This window comes from Pteropus vampyrus, unplaced genomic scaffold, assembly GCF_000151845.1.
Source record: "Pteropus vampyrus isolate Shadow unplaced genomic scaffold, Pvam_2.0 Scaffold12, whole genome shotgun sequence".
Classification (NCBI taxonomy): domain Eukaryota; kingdom Metazoa; phylum Chordata; class Mammalia; order Chiroptera; family Pteropodidae; genus Pteropus; species Pteropus vampyrus.
In genome coordinates this window covers 14188163-14208149 of record NW_011888793.1, presented here as the reverse complement: position 1 = coordinate 14208149, position 19987 = coordinate 14188163, and the positions used below count along the sequence as shown (strand labels likewise).

General features: G+C 37.4%; 1 protein-coding gene across 1 annotated transcript in view; it reads right to left on the bottom strand.

Moving 5' to 3' along the window:
• The window catches only part of FNDC3B (fibronectin type III domain containing 3B), a 304172-nt gene that overhangs the window by 88004 nt on the left and 196181 nt on the right, over positions 1-19987 (bottom strand). Inside the window, exons 7-8 of the mRNA XM_011380910.2 lie at positions 8923-8981; positions 2211-2362 (exon numbers count right to left, since the gene is read on the bottom strand). Coding sequence (XP_011379212.1) covers positions 2211-2362; positions 8923-8981 — 211 coding nt within the window. The remainder of the gene's footprint in view (positions 1-2210; positions 2363-8922; positions 8982-19987) is intronic.

Genomic DNA, 19987 nt, shown 5'->3' with positions numbered 1-19987 from the left:
AATAAACAGCTCTTATATAAAATAAAACCATTAATATGATCGGAAGTTGCAACTAAATCTCAACTTAATCATGAGGAAACAACCCACATAAGGAATGTTCCATTAAATTTTTTTAAAAGTAAAGGGATGTGGGGAGATATGAGTGTATTCTTCAAAAAATGCCAGTGTTATAAAAGACAAAAATATTGTGGAAGTGTTCCAAATTATAGAAAGCTAAAAAGACATGACAACTAAATGCAGTATTTGACCCTAGACAGGGTCCTGTTCTAGAGGGTAAGAAAAATGGCGGTGATCTATTACTTAGATCACCTGACAGAACTAGAATATGGATGTAGATAAAAGTACTGTATCAGTATAAATGCATGAAGTTGGTAACTGAATTGAGACTATTTAAGAAAATATCTTAATTTTTAGGACGTATACTGAAGTATTTAGGGTAAAGGGATAAGCTATATACAACTAATGGGAAAAATAGACTGAAGAGAGAAAAGGGGAGAACGAATAGCTCAAATCATAAAAAAAATAGAGCAAAAAAGTTAACAACAGGTGAATCTGGGTAAAGAGTATACACATCTCCTTCCTTGATCTCTTTGTTTCTGCAGTTTTATAAGTTTAAAATTATTTCAAATAATAATATTTGAGTTGTACACTGGAGACCAATGTCTGTTCCTTGCCTGCATCACTGTTGTTTGACCAGCACTTTATCTTTAAACTTTTTTAATTGGCTAAATTAATTTAATATTAGGAAAGTTTACACAACGGTTCAGATTTTCAGTACTTCTTTTTTTTTTTTTTTAAAAAAAAAGAAAGCACATCTAGGGCTGTACTGTCTTCTGGCAACTATCTATTTTATGTGACCACAGATCCCATCGCAGGGGGAGACAGGAACTCTCTGTTCACCTCATTTGTAACCTTTGCTTTTCTCACTTCTGTTATCCGCCTACCCACTCTGGGCACTTGAGACGCTCCTGCCATCAGCAGTCTGGCATTGACAGAATCTATTTGCTTCTTGGTGGGGATGGGGAAATGGTGCTTTGTATTTCTTTAAGGTCTCTACCAATTCTGACTTGTCAAAATAGAACCAAATGCTTGTGAGCCAGAGTACAGAGTAGGATCTCATTCTAAGTATAGTGGGGAATCGCTGCAGTGTGCTCCGCAGCGGAGTGACGTGGTCTGACTTACGTTTCTGTAGTGTGAAGGCTAGATTGTAGGAGAGCAAGTGGATGCTGGAAGACCCCAAGGAGATTCCTGCAGGAGTCCAAGGAAGAGATAACAAAAGCACTTGTGGGCCGTGAGAGGAGTGAGCGGCTAAAGGGCTTCCTTCCCTCTCTCTTTCTCCTTTACTTTGTCCAGAGAAAGACATGTCTCTGGAGCAAATTAGGAACAGGGCTGAGGAGCTACAAAGTCTGTAATGCTGATGAAGTAGCAGAACAGGAGAGAAAACTAGTGTCTCTGACAAAGGAAGAGGTGGGGTTGGTGCAGTCACTCCACGTGGGGCAGGCTATCAAACAAGTAGTTAGAACAAGATTGGCTCTGATTTCCTGCTCTGCAAATCTGAGCAGTCTCCATAATTACAAAAGAAATTTGACCTTAAAATTTTTTATCATATTAAGAATCTGGCTATAAATCATTTGAATAGTTAATACCTGGGAGTCCATAAAGCAGAAAGGGATAATCCTTTACTGTGTGCTAAACTTTTAACCATTTAAGAAAATCTTGGCAAGAAACGCTTTAAAGTAATCTTTACTACAGGCTTGAAAACTATTGTGGAAGATAAGAATTAGGGTGAAATTCTCATTTCACATAAATATGAAACCATATTGTAGAATTTTTAAAAACAAGACTAGTAAAATGTCCGAGTCAGAAAAAAAAAGGATAATCATAGGAGTGTATAATGTATGTAAAATTTAATGACATGATTATGTTTTGCCTTGATAGATATTAATGAAAAATTTTCACTAAACTGACAAGCTAACAAAACAAAGTGACATACTTTACGGAATACCAAAGAGCCCTAAAAAGTCATTTCTGATTGACTAATTACTCTAGACAAAATTAACTCTTGACGTTCTAATTATCACTAATTCTTAAACGAACAATTTAAAGGAAAATGTGCAAAGCCTTTAAAGTCTCCTTTGTTTTCTATTTTCCTTAATGACTCCAATTTCACAGTTTAGCAGCATAGAAACATATAGGAAAATATACACTACCTGTAAATTATCTTGTATTTTCCATCTCGTCCTTTGTCTGATAAGGCAACCTCATAACTGTAGGGGAAGGAAAGACCACTGTGGGGTCCACATGAAAGTCCAACAGGGGGAGCCCAGGACAACACAACTGCTCTTGCCTGAATATTAGAAACCTGAGGAAGAAAAAGATGGACAAAAGTATTTAAATCCAATTCACACAGATCAAATGCTATTTCTTCCAAAAACATTTGTTATTAGTAATGGCATAAAACTCAGAGTTAATTCAAGGTAAACAACTTTATTTTAACTACAGGAAACAAAAGCATCTTGTATAATGCTCTCTTGTCATGTCTTAATGTCCAAAATATAACTCCTGTAACATATGTCCTCAGAAACGTAAACTGCCATCTGAGTCCTGTGCAATTCATACCCAGTCCAACAATTTGTCATGTTTGGCAATTTTTTAAAGGTAAAAAGTTGAATGTGAGATTTCAATGATCAAATTGATGTAGACTTCTTCTACATCACATTATGTAGAAGAAGTCACATATGCAGGTACTTTCTGGTGGCCTCTAGGCCTTGCTTGGTGTAGAATTATCCTGCAAAGGTTAATAAAGTCCTCACTTAACATCTAACAATGGGTTCTGCAACTTTAAGTGAACCAACATATAACGAAACCAATTTTACCACAGGTTAATTGAGATGAACAAGAATTAAGTTCCTACGGCATTTCATCAACGTCATAAAGGAAAAATGTTGAATAAAATGATGTTATTTAAGGACCTACTGTATCTCACACATCATGCTCTTTTTAAGTCCTGTGGGCTTCCAGGAGACCCCAGTGACAGTAAAGTAGAACCAAGGCCCAGGATGAATGAGGTAGAAATGTGTGTGGAGGTGGACATCTTTCACCTCCCCAAGCTCTGCTTTTTATCATTTTGGTTTAACTTCCACTTAAGACTTCATTTGAATACAGTACTCTGGGTCTCTAAACACCCCAACTTGCTCCTCTTTCTTAGGACTTCTCTGAGGCATGTTCTATACTACCTGCCAGCTGTCTTCAGTAGGACTGAGCCCCAGCTGCCTACAGCTGTAACCTACTCATTCACAGACCTGCACTGGCTTCCTTCTCTTACATCTCAAGTCCTCACCCTAATGGTGCTTCCTGGGGCATCTCACTATCCTGCTTTTGAATCTTTGTTTTAGACTGTGTTTCTGGAGAAACCCAACCTAAAGCATGACCTAATTCTTTAAAATAACTCTATGAACATAACTTTAAGGTTATTTTGTGGCTCTATGGATAACATTAAAAACTAAGAGTTAATACAGATGCTAAAGCTTAATGTTCATAAAGACTTTATAGCTGTAGAGTATTAGGCTGTGGATGAAGATATGTAAACTATTCAGTCTCCATTTTTTTCCTCCCATTTTTGTCATCTGATCTATACAAAGAATATTAAAATGTAATATAAAATCATTTAAAAGCATTAATACAAATGAAAATGGATACTGAGTTTCCTTCTTCAGTCTGTCATTCAGTCCATTTTATAGCAGACTCTTCCGTATCATTTCTATTATGTATACAGCATCATGACATATTTATCTAATCATTTAATCAAATATCTACTCATCCTTCAAGACTCCAGCCAGGCCCTACTACTCCAAAGTAGCCTTTCCTGAAGTATTTCCCCCATTATTATCTCTCTGCTCCACAAAACCCTGTTGATATCTCTACCCTTGCTAATCATGTTTATAGCATTCCTCTACCTTCTCCCACTGGGCTGTGGGACACCCTAAGGACAGGGTCCAAGTCATATTTAACTGTGAGTAAATATTCAGTCATATTCAATTGCTTAGTAAATGTCTGTTGAAGAAAAAATAAAAATTAGAAAGAATAAGATAGTATGAGTTTCTGGTACAGGCAACAGTAGATGGTAGACAAGCATTATACACTTCTTTAAAAATCTGAGACACTGTTGTAGAATCAAGCTCTACCCTTCTTGCTATGGCTCTAGACTAGCAGTCCCACTTCTACTGTACTCCTCCTGTGCACACGGCTGTACCACCCCTTCAGGATGCCACTCCTTCTCACAACTGTGACTTCACTTTCGACTTTCCTGCTTCCTTGGCTTTAACGAACTTCTTTTAGACCCAGGTCAAATGCTGCCTTTGCTTATTATTTTAATCATCATATCTCACCTGCGAGGTACTGTGAAAAGAGATGATTAAGCTATGATCTCTACCTCAAGGAGCACCAACCTGGTGAAGAGTGACAGATGTGTGAGGGGTCTCATGGCAGAAACACTGAACACACAGGGACCCACAGCAGCTTGAACCCAATTCAGGAAAGGTTTCTGTACTGTCCTGCCCAACTCCTCTGCTCAGAATCAATCACTATTTCCTTTGTGCTCTGGCTATATTTTGTTGGTACTTATATTTAGTACTTTTTTCACTATACTGTGCTTTACTTGATTAGTTACACATTGTTCCCTGACTACATTTTAAGAGAGCATTTCTACCACATACACCAGTGTATATGTTGAACCCCTTCATACACTGTCAATGAGTACGCTTGAGTTACTAGGTACTATATTTGATTTTTAACTTAAGAAAGACATATTTTGCTATGAAGAGTTCAGTTTATAATTTAAAAGGAGACTGATTAGGTCCTGGGAAACATTTAACTGAGGTGATAAATGGCTGCTTTGCATAATGCCTTGAACACAGTGTGCAGTAGCACTGATTCTATGAATGATGGTGTGAAATAACATTACAGCTCAAAATAGCTCAGTCAAATGCTTACACTTTAGATATTGACAAAGTATTCATAAATCCACAACCCTTTAACCTATCTTTTTCATTAGCTATTAATTTAGCTTTTTCCTTTTAGACTTGGTTAGATTACTACTTAACTAAATTAAGTACAACACTTGAAGCAATAACTAAAACAACGTTCACCTTTTCCCTAGATTCCCTGGGCAAGCCTTAAGGAGGCAAACTGTCACCTGAGCACAGAGCTCTGTGCAAATGTATTCTTCTGACAGGACGGCCTCTCAGAAATGCACATTGAGAACTCAGCATCGTTTTTAAAGGTCAGCGGCTTCTGGGAATTTTTTGCCAGAGCTAAGCAGTCAGCCTGCTACCTAGAGTGCTACTACAGTTATGGGGCCAAACCCCCGCCTGTGCTCCCTGGATGCCTCTCTCTCGTTGATTCCTGAGCCTCAGGTTTCCTTTCTTTAGGCATTGGAAGCCTGAAAGAAAGAGGGCTTTGTCTGTCAGAACTTGGAACTCGCTTCCATTTCAAGGAGAATGCCAGGAAATTTCATGGTGCTTTTCAAAAGAACCTCATGTAAAAGGGAATCCTCGGAACTAGGTGCATTTCCTCCAAGTGTCCATGGAGGTGATAACCTTAATGAGAAATTCAGAACTCTAGGAACTCTGGCTGGGTTCATGCCTACTTCAGAGCAACAGCATTCTCACACAAACGTCACCATGCAAGTCTCTCTCATTCTGTGATTCAACTTTCTCACCAGCAGTGACCACCAAACTGAACTGGGGCACAGCTAATCTCATCGTCACAATGACTATCATGGCTGTTATCCAAAAACAGAAGCTTATAAGCCACAAAATTGACTTTCCGGTGTTTAATTATTCTACCATAAGTAGAAATCAATCGCCTTTGTATTGATAATTAAAATGGTAATTTCTAATTACGAAATTATAGGACAAGACCCAATTTGACATATGTCTCAGTAATAGTGATATAAAAGTCTTTTGTGTAGTTTACTAGTGTTAAGTCTGCATAGGAATTATTTAAATTAAACTCCTTTGCAGTATCTTGAAGAACTCATAAAACCACCATCTCTTTCTAAATGATTACAAACTGATTAGGAATCATTCTTATCTATGTATTTATTACATACAGATTGCAATTTGAGAACGGTTAGTTAAAAGCACATATATGTGTATATACACACATTCAGAAATGATAGGACTGCATTATCTTGTAGCTATTTGACATATAATCCTTAGCTCTTTTTCCTTGTCCCCTTCCTGTTCATCCCAGACTATGTTATATACAAATGATATTATTTGGATCAAAAACACCATTTACTTTCATAAAGTTACTAAATTGTTACTTTTATGTTCAAAAATATTTCTATGTAAGTTAGAATTTTCTAAATTTGGTCTGGTCTTTGGATTTAACTATGTGGGTGGCCTGCTGATCTAATTAGGAAGTACGTTAAGGAAATATTAACATAAAAATATTGGCTTCACTTCAAAAGTACCATCATGAAAAATAATAACACAAAGGAAAATTAAAAAGGAAAAGGTCAAAGAGACCATTATTCAAATAAAAAGCATATTCAAATCTAAGAACTTCAGTCATCTGTTCCTATAATTTCTTAAGTGCAAATCTGTTTCAATTCATACTGCTGTTTATCTTTCGAGAAACGGCTTCTTGCAAGGACAGTTGTTCCTCTTAGGTCAGTTTACTCACTTCTGAAACCGACAAATCAATTGTTTCTACAAGCTAAACATTAACAGATGGAAACAATGCAGAACCACAATTCCAGGTTACATTTATTTACATCCTGAAAATAAACAGCCCAGCGGTATGTGGGAGACTTCATCTAGCACCATCATCAGAGCAGATTAAACTACATTAGGCTGGAGGTGACTGGTACCAAATAGAAGTGAATTCCTATACTACTTAGAATAATATCAAGCTTTTTCTCTCTGGTATAGAGGTAGCTGTATGAGTATAGTCCACAAGGAACCGAATTTTTAGAGTCTCAAGACACATACCCAATATGTTTGTACTCTGTTTTACTCAATGAATAAGTACTTGAATCTTTATAGTATCTAGGTTTCCGAAAATAATTTGCTTAATTCAGGATGCCCAAAGTCCTAGAAAGAGGACTGAAATCCACAAGTCCTCAATATTGTTTGTTCGCCTAAAGCATATCATCTGCAAAATCTCAAAGAAAAATACATGCCTTTTATTTAGAGGTGTTACTAGATGTAGCTGAAAGAAAAAAAAAGAACAACGATCCTTTCTACAATTGTGTGCCGAACCTTCTGCAGCTCTTCCTTCCCTGTGTGGTGGCCAGAACCCTCCTTCCCATTTGAGAATGCAGCAGGGAGTGTCGCTCTTGCCTAATGATATGCTATAAACTATAGAGAAATATTCCATCCCAAATACTCTATAAATAGCATATAATTTACTTTTCAGTCCCATGTGGTATTTATTACCCTACCTTTCAAAGACGAGGAAACCTGGGCTCAGGGAGGTCATTTAACTTACCCAAGGTCACAGAGACAGTTAATGGTCACATAGGCCCCAACCTGGAGAACTAGACTGCAAGGCTTGGGCCTTTCCCCTCTCCAGGCTGCCGCTTCGCACTCTGGCACCTGTTTGTCTCCACATTCCACCATGCTGGCTGAGCCTCATCTGATGCTGGCCTGCTTTCAGGCATTTTTCTCACCTGCCAGAACCCAGCTGCAGCCCCAGAAACAAGTAAATGAAGTACAATATACTAAAACATGCAGAGCACACTGAAGCTGGGGTAGTACTAGTGATACTAAGTACTGTGCAGACTGTCCTACTCAATGGGCAGGGACAGAAACAGGGAGCCATCTTAGAGGAAGCAACTTCTGAAAGGAGGCCTCTAAGCCTGAAGGCCCAGTTATCATGACACCCAATTTCTTACAGCCTATGAGGCCTTATTGATTTCTCTCTAGAATCCACCCTCTCTCCTTGCCACACCTGATGCCACTGCCCAACTCTGACTCCCAAAGCCTCTGATGACCACCACAGTAACAGACTGCTGACCCATCCTCTTCTCACTCCAACTCACCTGCCAATTGTTCGATCATCCTGAAAGTACAGCTCTGATTACATAACTTCTTAGCTCAAAATCTCTCAATGGCAACCTGCTCCTTACAAGATTAAGTACAGACTCCCCGACCCAACTTCAACACCCCACTTCCTTTACAAGTGCCTTATGGTGCCCCTCATCCAACACACCTCACGCTTTTTGGTTTAGTCAAACTCAACTATGTACCCTGAGGAATGTCCGGACCTTTCTGTTAAAAAGCCTCAGTATTTCAAATACATGAAGAATCAAGGTTTTCCAATTCAGCTAGAAAATACTCCAAAGAACTTGGCTCTTTAATCTCAGATGAAAGGCTGAATCAACATTTTGAATTTTTCACTTGAATGTCAAAGCACCAGGCAAAATCAAGCTTTAAACTTCATAATATCACCGCTTCCACCAATTTTTTTTACTTGCCATTACACTCAATATTTTGGACTTATCTTTCTCAGCTAATATTTAAGTATCTTTTTGAAATTTACCTGGAAAAATACTTGGAATTACTGAGGTTTTCAAAAATTATTACTACATTTACATAAGTAAAAGGAAATTATCAAAAGAAAAACTGTTTTGTATATCTTGGGGGATAGGGGGATGCATCCTTGGAGGTTGTGAAGAATAGCTAATTGCATTCAGAATATCTAAATACAGAGGACATTTCAGTGGATTATGACTAAACAGAAGACAGCTGTTCTGTATTTTCATGCTCCATTAATAGCAGCACTATTTCATAGTTTATGAATAATCTGCAATGGGAAGGGGCCCTTTTGCTTACCTACTATGTAGTGAAAGAAAAAGCACACTGGAAATACTTAAGAAAGTGTCATTTATGCTGAGAAATCCAGAAGACATACCTGTGGTTTCTCTATTCCCGAAAGAATGTCTTGTACCCTCTTTACTTCCAACTCATACTCTGCATGGAAAAAGAGAGAGAGAGAAAAAAAAAGGGAAAAACAGTTAATACCATTAGAAGGCAGTAAGGTTGTCAGGTTCCTTCCCTAAGGCTTTTAACAAGGGCTATCATTCAGTCAGTCGCCTGTTACCGTGAACTTTTCATACCAAACATGATAATGAAAATCAGGAATGGGGACTCTTTGGGGGTAGGGATTTCACTGTGACTGTGCTAAATTGCCATCATATTGGTTTACATATTCCCATAGTTGACTAGATTAACAGTGACTTCCACCTAATAATGCAACAGGAAATAAAAGGCCCCAAAGAGAAGGGGGAGACCAGTGCAGCTAGGAGCTGAAGACAATGAAGAGATGAAGGTGAAGAGACAGGGTGCCAGTTCATGGGCTGTGAGTTCAGGCTTTTGAGTTCTATTTGTATTCTAAGTTCAATGGACAGCCACTGGAGTATTTAAGTGGAAAAACTGACATGGCATTATTTTGAGTTTAAAAAGATCTGTTTGGCTTCTGCGTGAATAATGGACATAGGGAGGTAAGGGTGAAAGCAGAAAGACTAGTCATTACATTACTGCACTGGTTCAGATAAAGCTGGCCTGGGCTACAGATGATAGATAGTAAAGATGGTGAGAACAGGACTGGTATAGGTGTAGACAAGGGCGAGGGGATGAGAACAATCAAGGATCAAGGAAAATCCCTTTTTTTTCTTTTTTGGCTTATCAACTGGATGAATGATGGTATCTCTTAATAAGATCCGAGAAAATAGGCAAGATTTGGGGGTGGGGCAAGAATTTAGAAATAAAAGGGAAAAGGTGCTTGGAGTAGAGAGTGGGATGGGAAGCATTAAGTATAAAAAAAAAAAAGAGGATAAATAACAGGATTTAAATTTAAGAATCTGTTTTGCTAGAGGAAACTTCTGACTTTCACAACGTGCTTAATGGAATCTAATTTTGATTTTTAGATTTACTTAACTGTAAAACCTAGTTTATAAGCTAAACGCTAGAGATATATGATTACGAAGACACACGTCCCAGCCCTCAAGATATTTCAAGTCTCGTGGGTGGAAAAATGAAAGCAAACAGGCAATTACAATGTGATAGGTGGTACAGTAAAGGAAATACAAAAGAGGATTCTATAAGATTTCTAGGAACCAATATCCCAGTGAGCTCTGTGGATAAGCAGGTATTTGGAGGTGAAGGGAGAAGTTAACTAGGGAGTGAGAGGTCAGTAAACCCAGCTCTTCACAAGGCTGTTCATTCTCACTGTTCAGGTCTAATCTTAAAGTCATCTTTTCAAAGAATCCCACCTCAAATTCCACCTTTAGTCCAAGCCTCACTCCAGTCAATTTGCATGTCTTACTGATTTCCTTCCTATCAGCTATCAAACTCTGAAAGTTAATTCACTTATTTGTTCCCTTGTTTATTGTCTTTCCTACTAAAATATAAGCTTCAAGAAGGCAGAGATATTATAGGTTCAGAGTAGACAAAATTTTTCTGTAATAACTAGAGAGTAAATATTAAATTTTTATTAAAGTACAGTTGACATATATTAGTTTCAGGTGTACAATACAGCAATCTGACATTTATGGACCTTACAAAGTGATCACCACGATAAGTGCAGTAACCATCTATTACTGTACAGTTACTATATCATTGACACCTTCCCGGTGCTGCACATTACATCCCTGTGACTTATCTATAACTTGAAGTTTGTACTTCTTAATCCCCTTCACCTATTTCACCCAGATAATAAATATTTTAAACTTTGTAGGCCACATATAGGCCTCTGTCACACATTCTTCTTTATTTTTATAGCTATTTAAAAATGTAACAACCATCTTAGCTTGAAAAGCATACAGGAACAGGCCACAAGGCAGGCTGCAGTTTGCTGAGCCCTATCGTAGGACATGCTCACCACTGAGCGCCCTGAACAGCTCCTTCGTGATTGGAGCTCAACACATACTTGTTGACTAAGAAAATAAACTCAGCTTACAGAAGAAATAACAAACTTCTAGTTGGTACCACCTTGAACTTTAAAAAGATCAGTTCTTCATTTTTTCCCATTGCATTCTGTTTAGTAGAACACGCTTACCTTTATTTTGATGAGAAAAATAAATGAGCTGGAGGCAATATCATATTTTAATTATGACTAAAAAAAACTTTCATATTCAAAAGACCAAATGTCATAAGCTCATTTATAATCATGCGTTTATGTTAAGATACAGACAATGGATTATACCCCAGAGTCAAAAGTGTACATACCCTCACTTTTTTGGAAGCTCCTACTAAGTAAACCATAAATACCGTCTGTCTCCGAAGTTAATTGTCAGTTAAAAAAAAAAAAACAAAAAACCATAAGCTTCAATAAATGAACTGGTTCAGTTGTTAAAGACAGAACTTTCTCAATTACCAGTTATTCCGGAATTTAAAGACCCTATGGTTTCAAACATACGCACAGCGAAATACATTCAAGCTGTTAGCTGAAGGAAGTTATTGTTTCCTTCTGTCATGACTGACACGTTGAAAGTAAGTATCTTAGAAGGAAGAGAAGCCAGACCCTATCCTTGAGGTAACAAAAGTTTATGCTGACCAATTCAACAAAGAAAGAAGGGAAGAATTAAAGAGCCCTGCAAAGGAAGACGCCTCAGAACTGTATACTAGATAGATATAGGGCATGAAAGAAAGGAGAAAAAAAATAATCAGAGACCCCTCTACCAGTTAGCTTTCAAACACAGATGACAGAAGAAATGGTTATGTGTTTGACATAAAAAAGGAAAAAACAGAAAAAGAGGTTGGATTAGAAGAAAAAAAAGTCTCTTTAAAACTGAAAAGAATGAGTTTCAGGTAAAAGCCAGAAATACAAGTGAAAGGTCCTGACAGATAAAAACAACTTCCAAAAACAGTTAAGACCTTCCTGTCTGTCTCACTGTAATAACGAAAGCTGACATTTTCTCAGCACCTAGGCACATGCTAATCAATGGACCATCATTTTGCTAATTTTTACAATATCCCTTGCAAGATGGACATTCTCTGCTCCATTTTACAGAAGAAAGCAAGACTGAGTCTTTTTCGCACATCAGCTCTCATGTCCGTACTGAGCAAAAATGCCTGCAGGTGTCTTTGTTGACTGAGGAATAACGATGAGGAGCAAATAAGGAAAATGAGGCTTGGAAAGCTGATGTGTTTTCCTCAGGAACACCAGCCTAGTACATGATACCAAAGCAAGTGGAAACTTTGACTGCATCATGACAAATTAGGAGAGACCAGGGAGTCATAAGGAAGATAATGTAGACAGAGAAGAACAGAGGGTTGAGACTGGAGAGTGTTTGATGGAGGTGGATGGGAGAAAGAGAAGGCAGCAGCAGAGGCTCTCTAAGTCCCATGAGAAGATTGTGTTGTTGGCTCTTTTTAAACTCTGAAAACCTGTCAAATTAATAGAGCAAAGGCCTTTGGATCTGGAAGAAGGTATGTGAGAAAAGAAAGAATAAGGAAACTGGGCCATGAATGGAGCCAAATAAAGGATTCTGAGATCAAAAGTAAAAAGGGCAGGGTGTGGGGAGGAAAGGTAGTGACAGGACAATCACTACCCTATTATCCAGGAGAAATGTCGTATCAGATCCAGACTAGATTCATTCCTTCAAGCTTCTAAATTGTGAAAATGAAAGGGGAGAGAAAAAACATTCGCACTACATTTATTTAATGTTTTTCCATTTGTGCTGCCACAGACTAAGAGAAAAAACGTAACTATATGCCAGGCACACAATTTACACACACAAGAGTGAAAATAAAATCTGTTTAACTGAGCTAAAGTGACAGTTACCACACATAAAATAAGCTCTCATATGAAAGCTAGCAGTCCGGTATGAAAATGCCAAGTTTCACAACTCTGTTACCTAAATAACTAAGTTAACTCAGACCTTGGCCTACCTCTCCCTACGCATGATTAAACCGTGCCTTGGAGTAGTCTATGAATTATCATCTCCCTTTTTCATAAAACAGCTTTGGAGCCCAACTATACAGAGTATATTTCTGCATGCTCACATGCTTTTTCTCTCTGCCTCTATCACACTCACATACACACATATCGTATTGTAAGAGGGGGAAAAATAATAGCTAATCCCCTCACAAAAACTAACAAAGAATAGTTTTGATAATTTGCCTTTTGATGAAAACTATATTTGCTTTTGTTTTACTTCCCCTTAAGAAATTGATGTGTGCCAAGTGAACAAGAGATTGTACTAGAAAAGGCAGAAAAGTAAGGTTCAGGTGCAAGGTTGTAGGGCAACTTTCTCTTTCTTCATCATCAGGCCTGCCTCTTCCCTCTGGTTTGCTGCAAGTAAATTAATCCAGAGGCAAATCTTACAGGCCAACTTTTTTTTTTCTCCCTACATTGAAGCTGCCATGAGGTAAGCAAAGAGATTAAAACCATTTTCCCAACTTCTTCAATTCTGTTTGCGACCACAGCTGAAGGAGATGGACACAACAACCCACATTTTACATCACTACCTTCTTAATACTTGAAAGCCTTTTCCCTGTGGCGAAGTTTGTGCAGCACAGAAGAATTCCAGGGCACTTTCCGGAACTGCTCCAAACAGAGAAGGCACATTTTGTTTTGCAGATGTAAAATGCATTTGGGGGTAGGTAATTTCTTGAGGAGTTCAGAAGGAAGCCTCTAGTTAAAACATGCCAGAGTGAGTTGGGAACCACCCTTATCTGGAAACACTAAGAAGGGAGAAGGGAGTAATTCAGCTAGCTTATGCCTTTCTTGCCCCCAAAAGCAAATCTCCTCCTAAGAACTAAAGCATTTTTAGAAAAGGGAAGGTTAAAATAAAATACGCAAGGAAATACATTAAAAAAGAAAGAAAGAAAGAAAAAAAACACACACATAGAGGGAATATGTGTCATGTGAGATTTAAACTTTCCACAAATAATGTTTTTTATGTTTGATCCAAAATGAACTCTAAGTTCAGATTGTTTGAATAACTGTAAGACTTAAACTAATTAAAATATCCCCCTTTATAAACACAATTTACTTCTTTGGTTTGTTTCACATTTTTTCCTTCTTAGAAAAGAAATACAGCTAGACATTTAGCTGCTAGCTATAGAATGTATTTATGGTTGTAACAGCCCCTTCATTCCAGTGGAATGACATCAGCAGTATTGCTCTGTAAACCGTCTGTCTAGTTCTCATCCACAGGGCCCATTTACAGATATGCCTGGCATAACATAATATGCTTTCTCAGATGTGCCAAGGAGCTGACTTCGCTAATCTCTTTAATAAATTATGTATTAATAAACTAGGGGGTGTGGAAAATATACAACTTCTGCTCATGCCCATTTTGGAGATAAGAGGCTTAAAATCAATAGCAAACACTCAATATGAAAACTAAAAACAGAAATAAATACTTTAGGGGTTTTTTCTTGCTTTTTAAAAAATTATGTAATATTAGTTTCAGGTATACAGTATAATGGTTAGACCTTTATATAATTTATGAAGTGACCCCCTCACCCCGATTACTCTAGCACCCATCTGCCAGAATACAGAGCACATAGAATAATACTGACTATATTCCCCTATGCGGTACTCTACATGTGCATGACTGTTTTGTAACTACGTAACTACTAATTCGTACTTCTTCATTCCTTCTTCTTTGGGTGAAATAAATACCTTTGGATGAAAAAGAAAAATATGACTCAATAATAAGCTGGATAGTTAGTCAATGCCTACAAATGCTGATGAGAATGCATTAAGAATGAAGGAAGACAACTGAAGAATGCTCGTTGAATTGGTTTTCCATTCAAAAAATAATTCAGCTATATTCATTTTTGAATATTACTTATGCTGGGGAAAAAAGAGGAATCTAATAAATGCATACAAAAGTAGGATTAAATACCTAAGAACTTCCATTTATGATCCACAGTTAATGATGTTAAATGTGTAAAATATTAAAAATGTGTAAGATTGCAAGAAATAAATTTGTGAAATATGTTATTCCCGAAGACACAAATTCCAAAAATATCTTCAGATGTCAATCACGCTGAAGCTAAAAATGCAAAGACAAATATCTCCAGCCATTTAGCTGGTTAAGTGGTCACTCTATTTGAAATGTTGAAAAATAGACAAGGGAATACTAGACATTCGACACTAAAAAGGAAGCAGCAGGCAAGTGAACATAAGTTGTGGGAAATTGCCTTCCAGTCTAGGATACTATTTTCAAGAGGAACATGGGTTCTAAACAAAATCTGGAACCTTAAAGAAAGAGGTAGAGAGATGAATTCCTTTTGCAGGTGGAGTGCACGGCTAGACAGGAGAGATGGCCAGAGAATGTAAATGGGATAAGAGAGGCTGATTTCCTCTGAGCTTCTGTTGCTATTTCTAGAATTCAGAAGAAAGAATGTTTTTCTTTCCTGGCCCAAGATTTGAGCAAAGTCCTACAGAGAAAATTCCCATTAATCCACTGGTAGGCAATATGGTCCCTTCAGGCAAAAGCTGTACAGCACTGTAGGTAATAAGTGGGACAAAAGAGCAATGCTAAGTCTGGGTCCTTAATGAAAGAAAAGGGAAAGCACCGGATATGATACTGCTGAACTGCCTACTCAGGTATGTGGAATCCCAGGTCAACTCAAAGTTTATCTCTCAGTCGCTTTCCGTGACGCCAACTAAATTAGGTCCTACCTGAAATACTAGGGAGATTCTATATTCATTTTTGTCAAATTCCTTAAGAAAAATTCTTGCATTTACCTCACAAGGCAAAAATCATATATATGCATGAACTGGACAAATGCAGCTAGTATTTTTAAGAACATCAAATTAAACAGGGATGAAAAACCCACAAAAATGGGTAAAGTATTAGGTAGATATGCTTGCCTGGCAAGCTTGACTCCAGCACAGTCCTTTCCTTTCCTTCCCCCTGCATGTTTGAACCAATTCACTGGCTGGCTGAGCCCTAACCTGCGCCAGATATAGCTCTTTTATTTTGGGGGAAGGCTCAACTCCATGATTATACAGCAAAAGTTGGTACCCTCCCTGGGTGTGTAACAGGAAGGCAATCTCTTAAACACAGGATAGAACGACTTACAAAGGTAATTAAAGTTTATACATTACTTTGTGCATTGGCATCTATAAATGTTTCTACAAAATGTTTTTTCATTAAGACTTGGCACGTCACAATGAAAACTTTTCAGGTAGCATATTCAATACTTGTGCAAGACTGTGTCAACTGACAGGCAGAATCCAGAGAGCACAACTTTTGAACACATTAAATCTGAAAGAGAATTTTAATATTTATACCACCAATAGAGCAAGTTTTGAACAGTTTTCACACCCACATTTTCTTAATTGACAACTCATATGATTAAATTATATGTATTTGGGGATGACAGAAATTCAGTCTATGGCCTATTAACCCAGTGAAGCTAATCAGCTGATATGAGGATCAAATACAGAGCTAACTTCATATGCTCCAAATAACTCACGAGAGTTCTGGCATATGGAAAAGTCATTACTATCCATGAAACAACCTATCTCACTCAAAGAAATCAGCAAATGTTACCTATGTGGGTACATACTCAAACGCATACAGCAAACAGGCAGGTAATGTCAATGAGTAAAAGAATGTGGACATATCAGGCAAACAGCAAAGGTAAGGACTGTGGAAAACTGACAAAGCTCTCATCCTATCTAAAGGGGACAGTTGCTATATAGTCAATCAATTACTGCCGGGCAGGATCATGGGTGTAAGGTTGATAGATATGGCCATTTTTCCAGAGAATTTGGAAATGAAAAACTTTTTGTAAAATTGCCTAATTTTGTAATTATTTTTACTTCTATAGAAAAGTATTATGGACACCGATTCGCTCCTTACCTAGAATGACCAATTGCTAACGCTTTGCTATACATGCACGATTGCATTTTACCTGTACATCACCATACTTTTTTTCAGAACCATTTTAAAGGAATTTGTTGATCTTATGACACTTTACTCCAAATATGTCAGCATGCCTTTCCTAAAAATAAGGACCTTCTTGTACATAACCACAATAACTTCACAACCAAGAGATTTAACAATGATAAAATAAATTCTACATTCCATATTTGGATTTCCCCAATTGTTCCAACAATGCCTTTATGTTTTTCTCTTTAATCCAGGACCCAAATAAGGAAGACATGTTGCATTAGCTGTCAGGTTGCATTAGCTGTCAGGTTGCATTAGTCTCCCTTAATCTAGAACAGAATTCTCCTTTATTTTTTGTCTTCCTAAGGTTGATATTTTTAAAAAGTCTAGACTGCTTTTCTTATAGTATATATCGCTATTTGGACTGTGTGGCTATTTTCTCATAATTAAATTCAGGCTAAATTTTTTTTGGCAAGAATTCTCCATAGACGCACTTCCCATTCCTTCACACGAAGAAGCACGCAGTGCCAGTATGAACCTTTTAGTGAGGCTCAGCACTTAGATCACTTGGTTACAGTGTTCGGTAACATATTTCTCTGTTGTCAAAGCACCTTCTCCCCACTTCACCACATGCTAATAGTAAACACTGATAATCTTTGCCATAAGATATTATGTTAATAACTGCAAGGTAGGGATGTTTCTAATTCTATCATTCCTTCTGTGTTAATCAGTTCCTTCTCCCACTTCATCTATTAACTCACGGGTTCTTTTTTAAAGTTGAATAAAATTCATAATACTCTAGTGCCATCATTCTTCTGAAAGCTAAACTTGTCCCAAATGTAGCCAGTCGGAAGCCCTTTAAGCTGTTTTCTGTGCCCCTTTTGTCCACTTCCCTGAGATTTCTGTTCTGAATACCTGTTAAATATTCTGGTTTCATATCACTTGGCCAACAATGAGAAAATGTGCAGACCACAGGTGAGAGATTTCAGCAGCATATAAGAGAATTTATCCAAAATTTTTGGATTTGTTAAAGCCTCAATTACCCAAGGATTTTCTTATTTAAACGTGACTAGAATGGGGGTTGGGGGAGGATCTGTCTAAACATTTCTAGTTTCTATATCTTTTAGAAATTAAAGTTAAAACAAAGCAAACCAATAACCCAAGAGCCATCTTAAATGGCATTTTAAAATACAGCAAACTTGAACTCTAGAAACGTAAATATAAACTATGGTAGACTTTAAGTAGAAAAACATAGAACATATTTGACTTTTCTTGGATTGTGTAATTTCTGCTCTCAATTTAATCTGGCTACATTTTATTTCTTATTCTTTCTAATCAGCACTTCTCTTTAAAAAAAGATAATCAAAAGAGACAGCACCATCTGCTCCAATCCAGGAAAAAAAAAATGAACTGTATGCTAAATAATGCATCAAACTAAGAAATAAACTAAAACAAAAAGTTAGATTGGGCCACGAAGCAGGAAATGTCTGCATGGAGGATACTGTCTATGAGAGACTTGTCTCAAGAATTGGAGAGACTAGTCTCTGAGAACCAGAAGTCTTCTGCTCTCTTCAAAGGTTTTTCATTTTATTCTCCAAAACATCCCACAAAGTGAAGGTCAATGTGAAAGAAGTCATGAGTTGTTTTCGAGAAAACTACTCTATATCAAAGTCATATGCACTGATCTTGCTGTCTCAGTCTTTTATAAAATTAAACTATTTAGTATTTGTTATTCAGTTTTCTGTATAAAATAAAATACGCTTGAAGCACGCAGCTGGCACCTCTGTTGTCCAAATGAGCTACCCTTGTTGTTCAAAATGTGGTAGTCATAAGCTCTTAATAATGTCATTTGCCTGCATAATAAAAAAAATGCACTTACGAACTCTACAAATGGCACATCTTGCCAGCCACATTTTAAAGTCTGCACATGACAAATCAGTCTCACCTGGTCCCTATCTCCTAAAAGCTGAGGTATACAACCCCTGGACTACGGTGAGCTAATCAGGTTGAGGGGGAATTCATGAGCAAAAAGCAGCCATTTGAGTCATGGACCAAACTGGACAGGAAATAAAAATGCACAAGAGGAAGGTATAAAAGACAAGATAACAAAGAAAAAAAAAATAGAAGAGATTGCACCCCACCTCCAAAACCAGAGACAGAGGAAGAGAAATGAGTGACAGTGATAAAAAGATTCAAAATATGGATCTCAGTGATTACAATAGACAGCTTTTCATCTAGATAACTGATTCTAAAATAATTTCCTAGAGATTATGCTGATAACATTCCTAATATAAAACACTAAAATGTAAAAGGATAATCTGTGACAGACAAACCTCGAGTGACACAAGGGTGGAAGGACAGTACAGAACATGCGCACAAATCTGTCCCTCTCCCTCCTGGTCTGGCTGAGGCTTCCCACCCTTCATGCCTCTGCTGAGGGATCAAGTCACCCTGGCAGTGTTGCTTTTGTCATCCACCTGCAATGGTGCTCTTTGTAGGGGCTCCTCGAACCTCCCATACTCCTCTCCTATTTCAGCATATATCCTACTGCATGTTTCTATTCACAGTTTATCCTCTACCTCTCCCCAAATGGAATCACGTCTGTGTTGGGTGTCATTGATTCCCCAGTGCCTGGCTCAATGCCTGGCAAAGGAACATTTATTGAGTGTATGACTGAATAAATGTTCAAAGAAACACTACCTACAAATGCACATACTAAGCTTTTAGTCTTAAAAGCAAGCACATGATAGACATCATGCTGGAGAGAGTTATAAAGGAAGACAACTTGATAGATCACAATATTATATTAAAAACACATTATGATAAAAACTTTGTCCAAAATCTATAGATCTATATTTTTGCACAGGAAGCCAGTATGTACTTACTAAATAAATTTAACAAGAATCCTGAACTTGGTGTGGATTAGAAATATTTCCACAGGCAAAGCTAACAGTCTCTTAGCAAAAACCTCAATAAAGCCATCACATTTACTATGATGATAAAAATCCAACTAAACACATTACTAATTAAGCAATTAAAAGTTCTTGAATCTCACTCTGGACAGTATCCTGGAGAAGAATGGAGAATTTTACCTACCAATGGTAACTTTTTAATCTG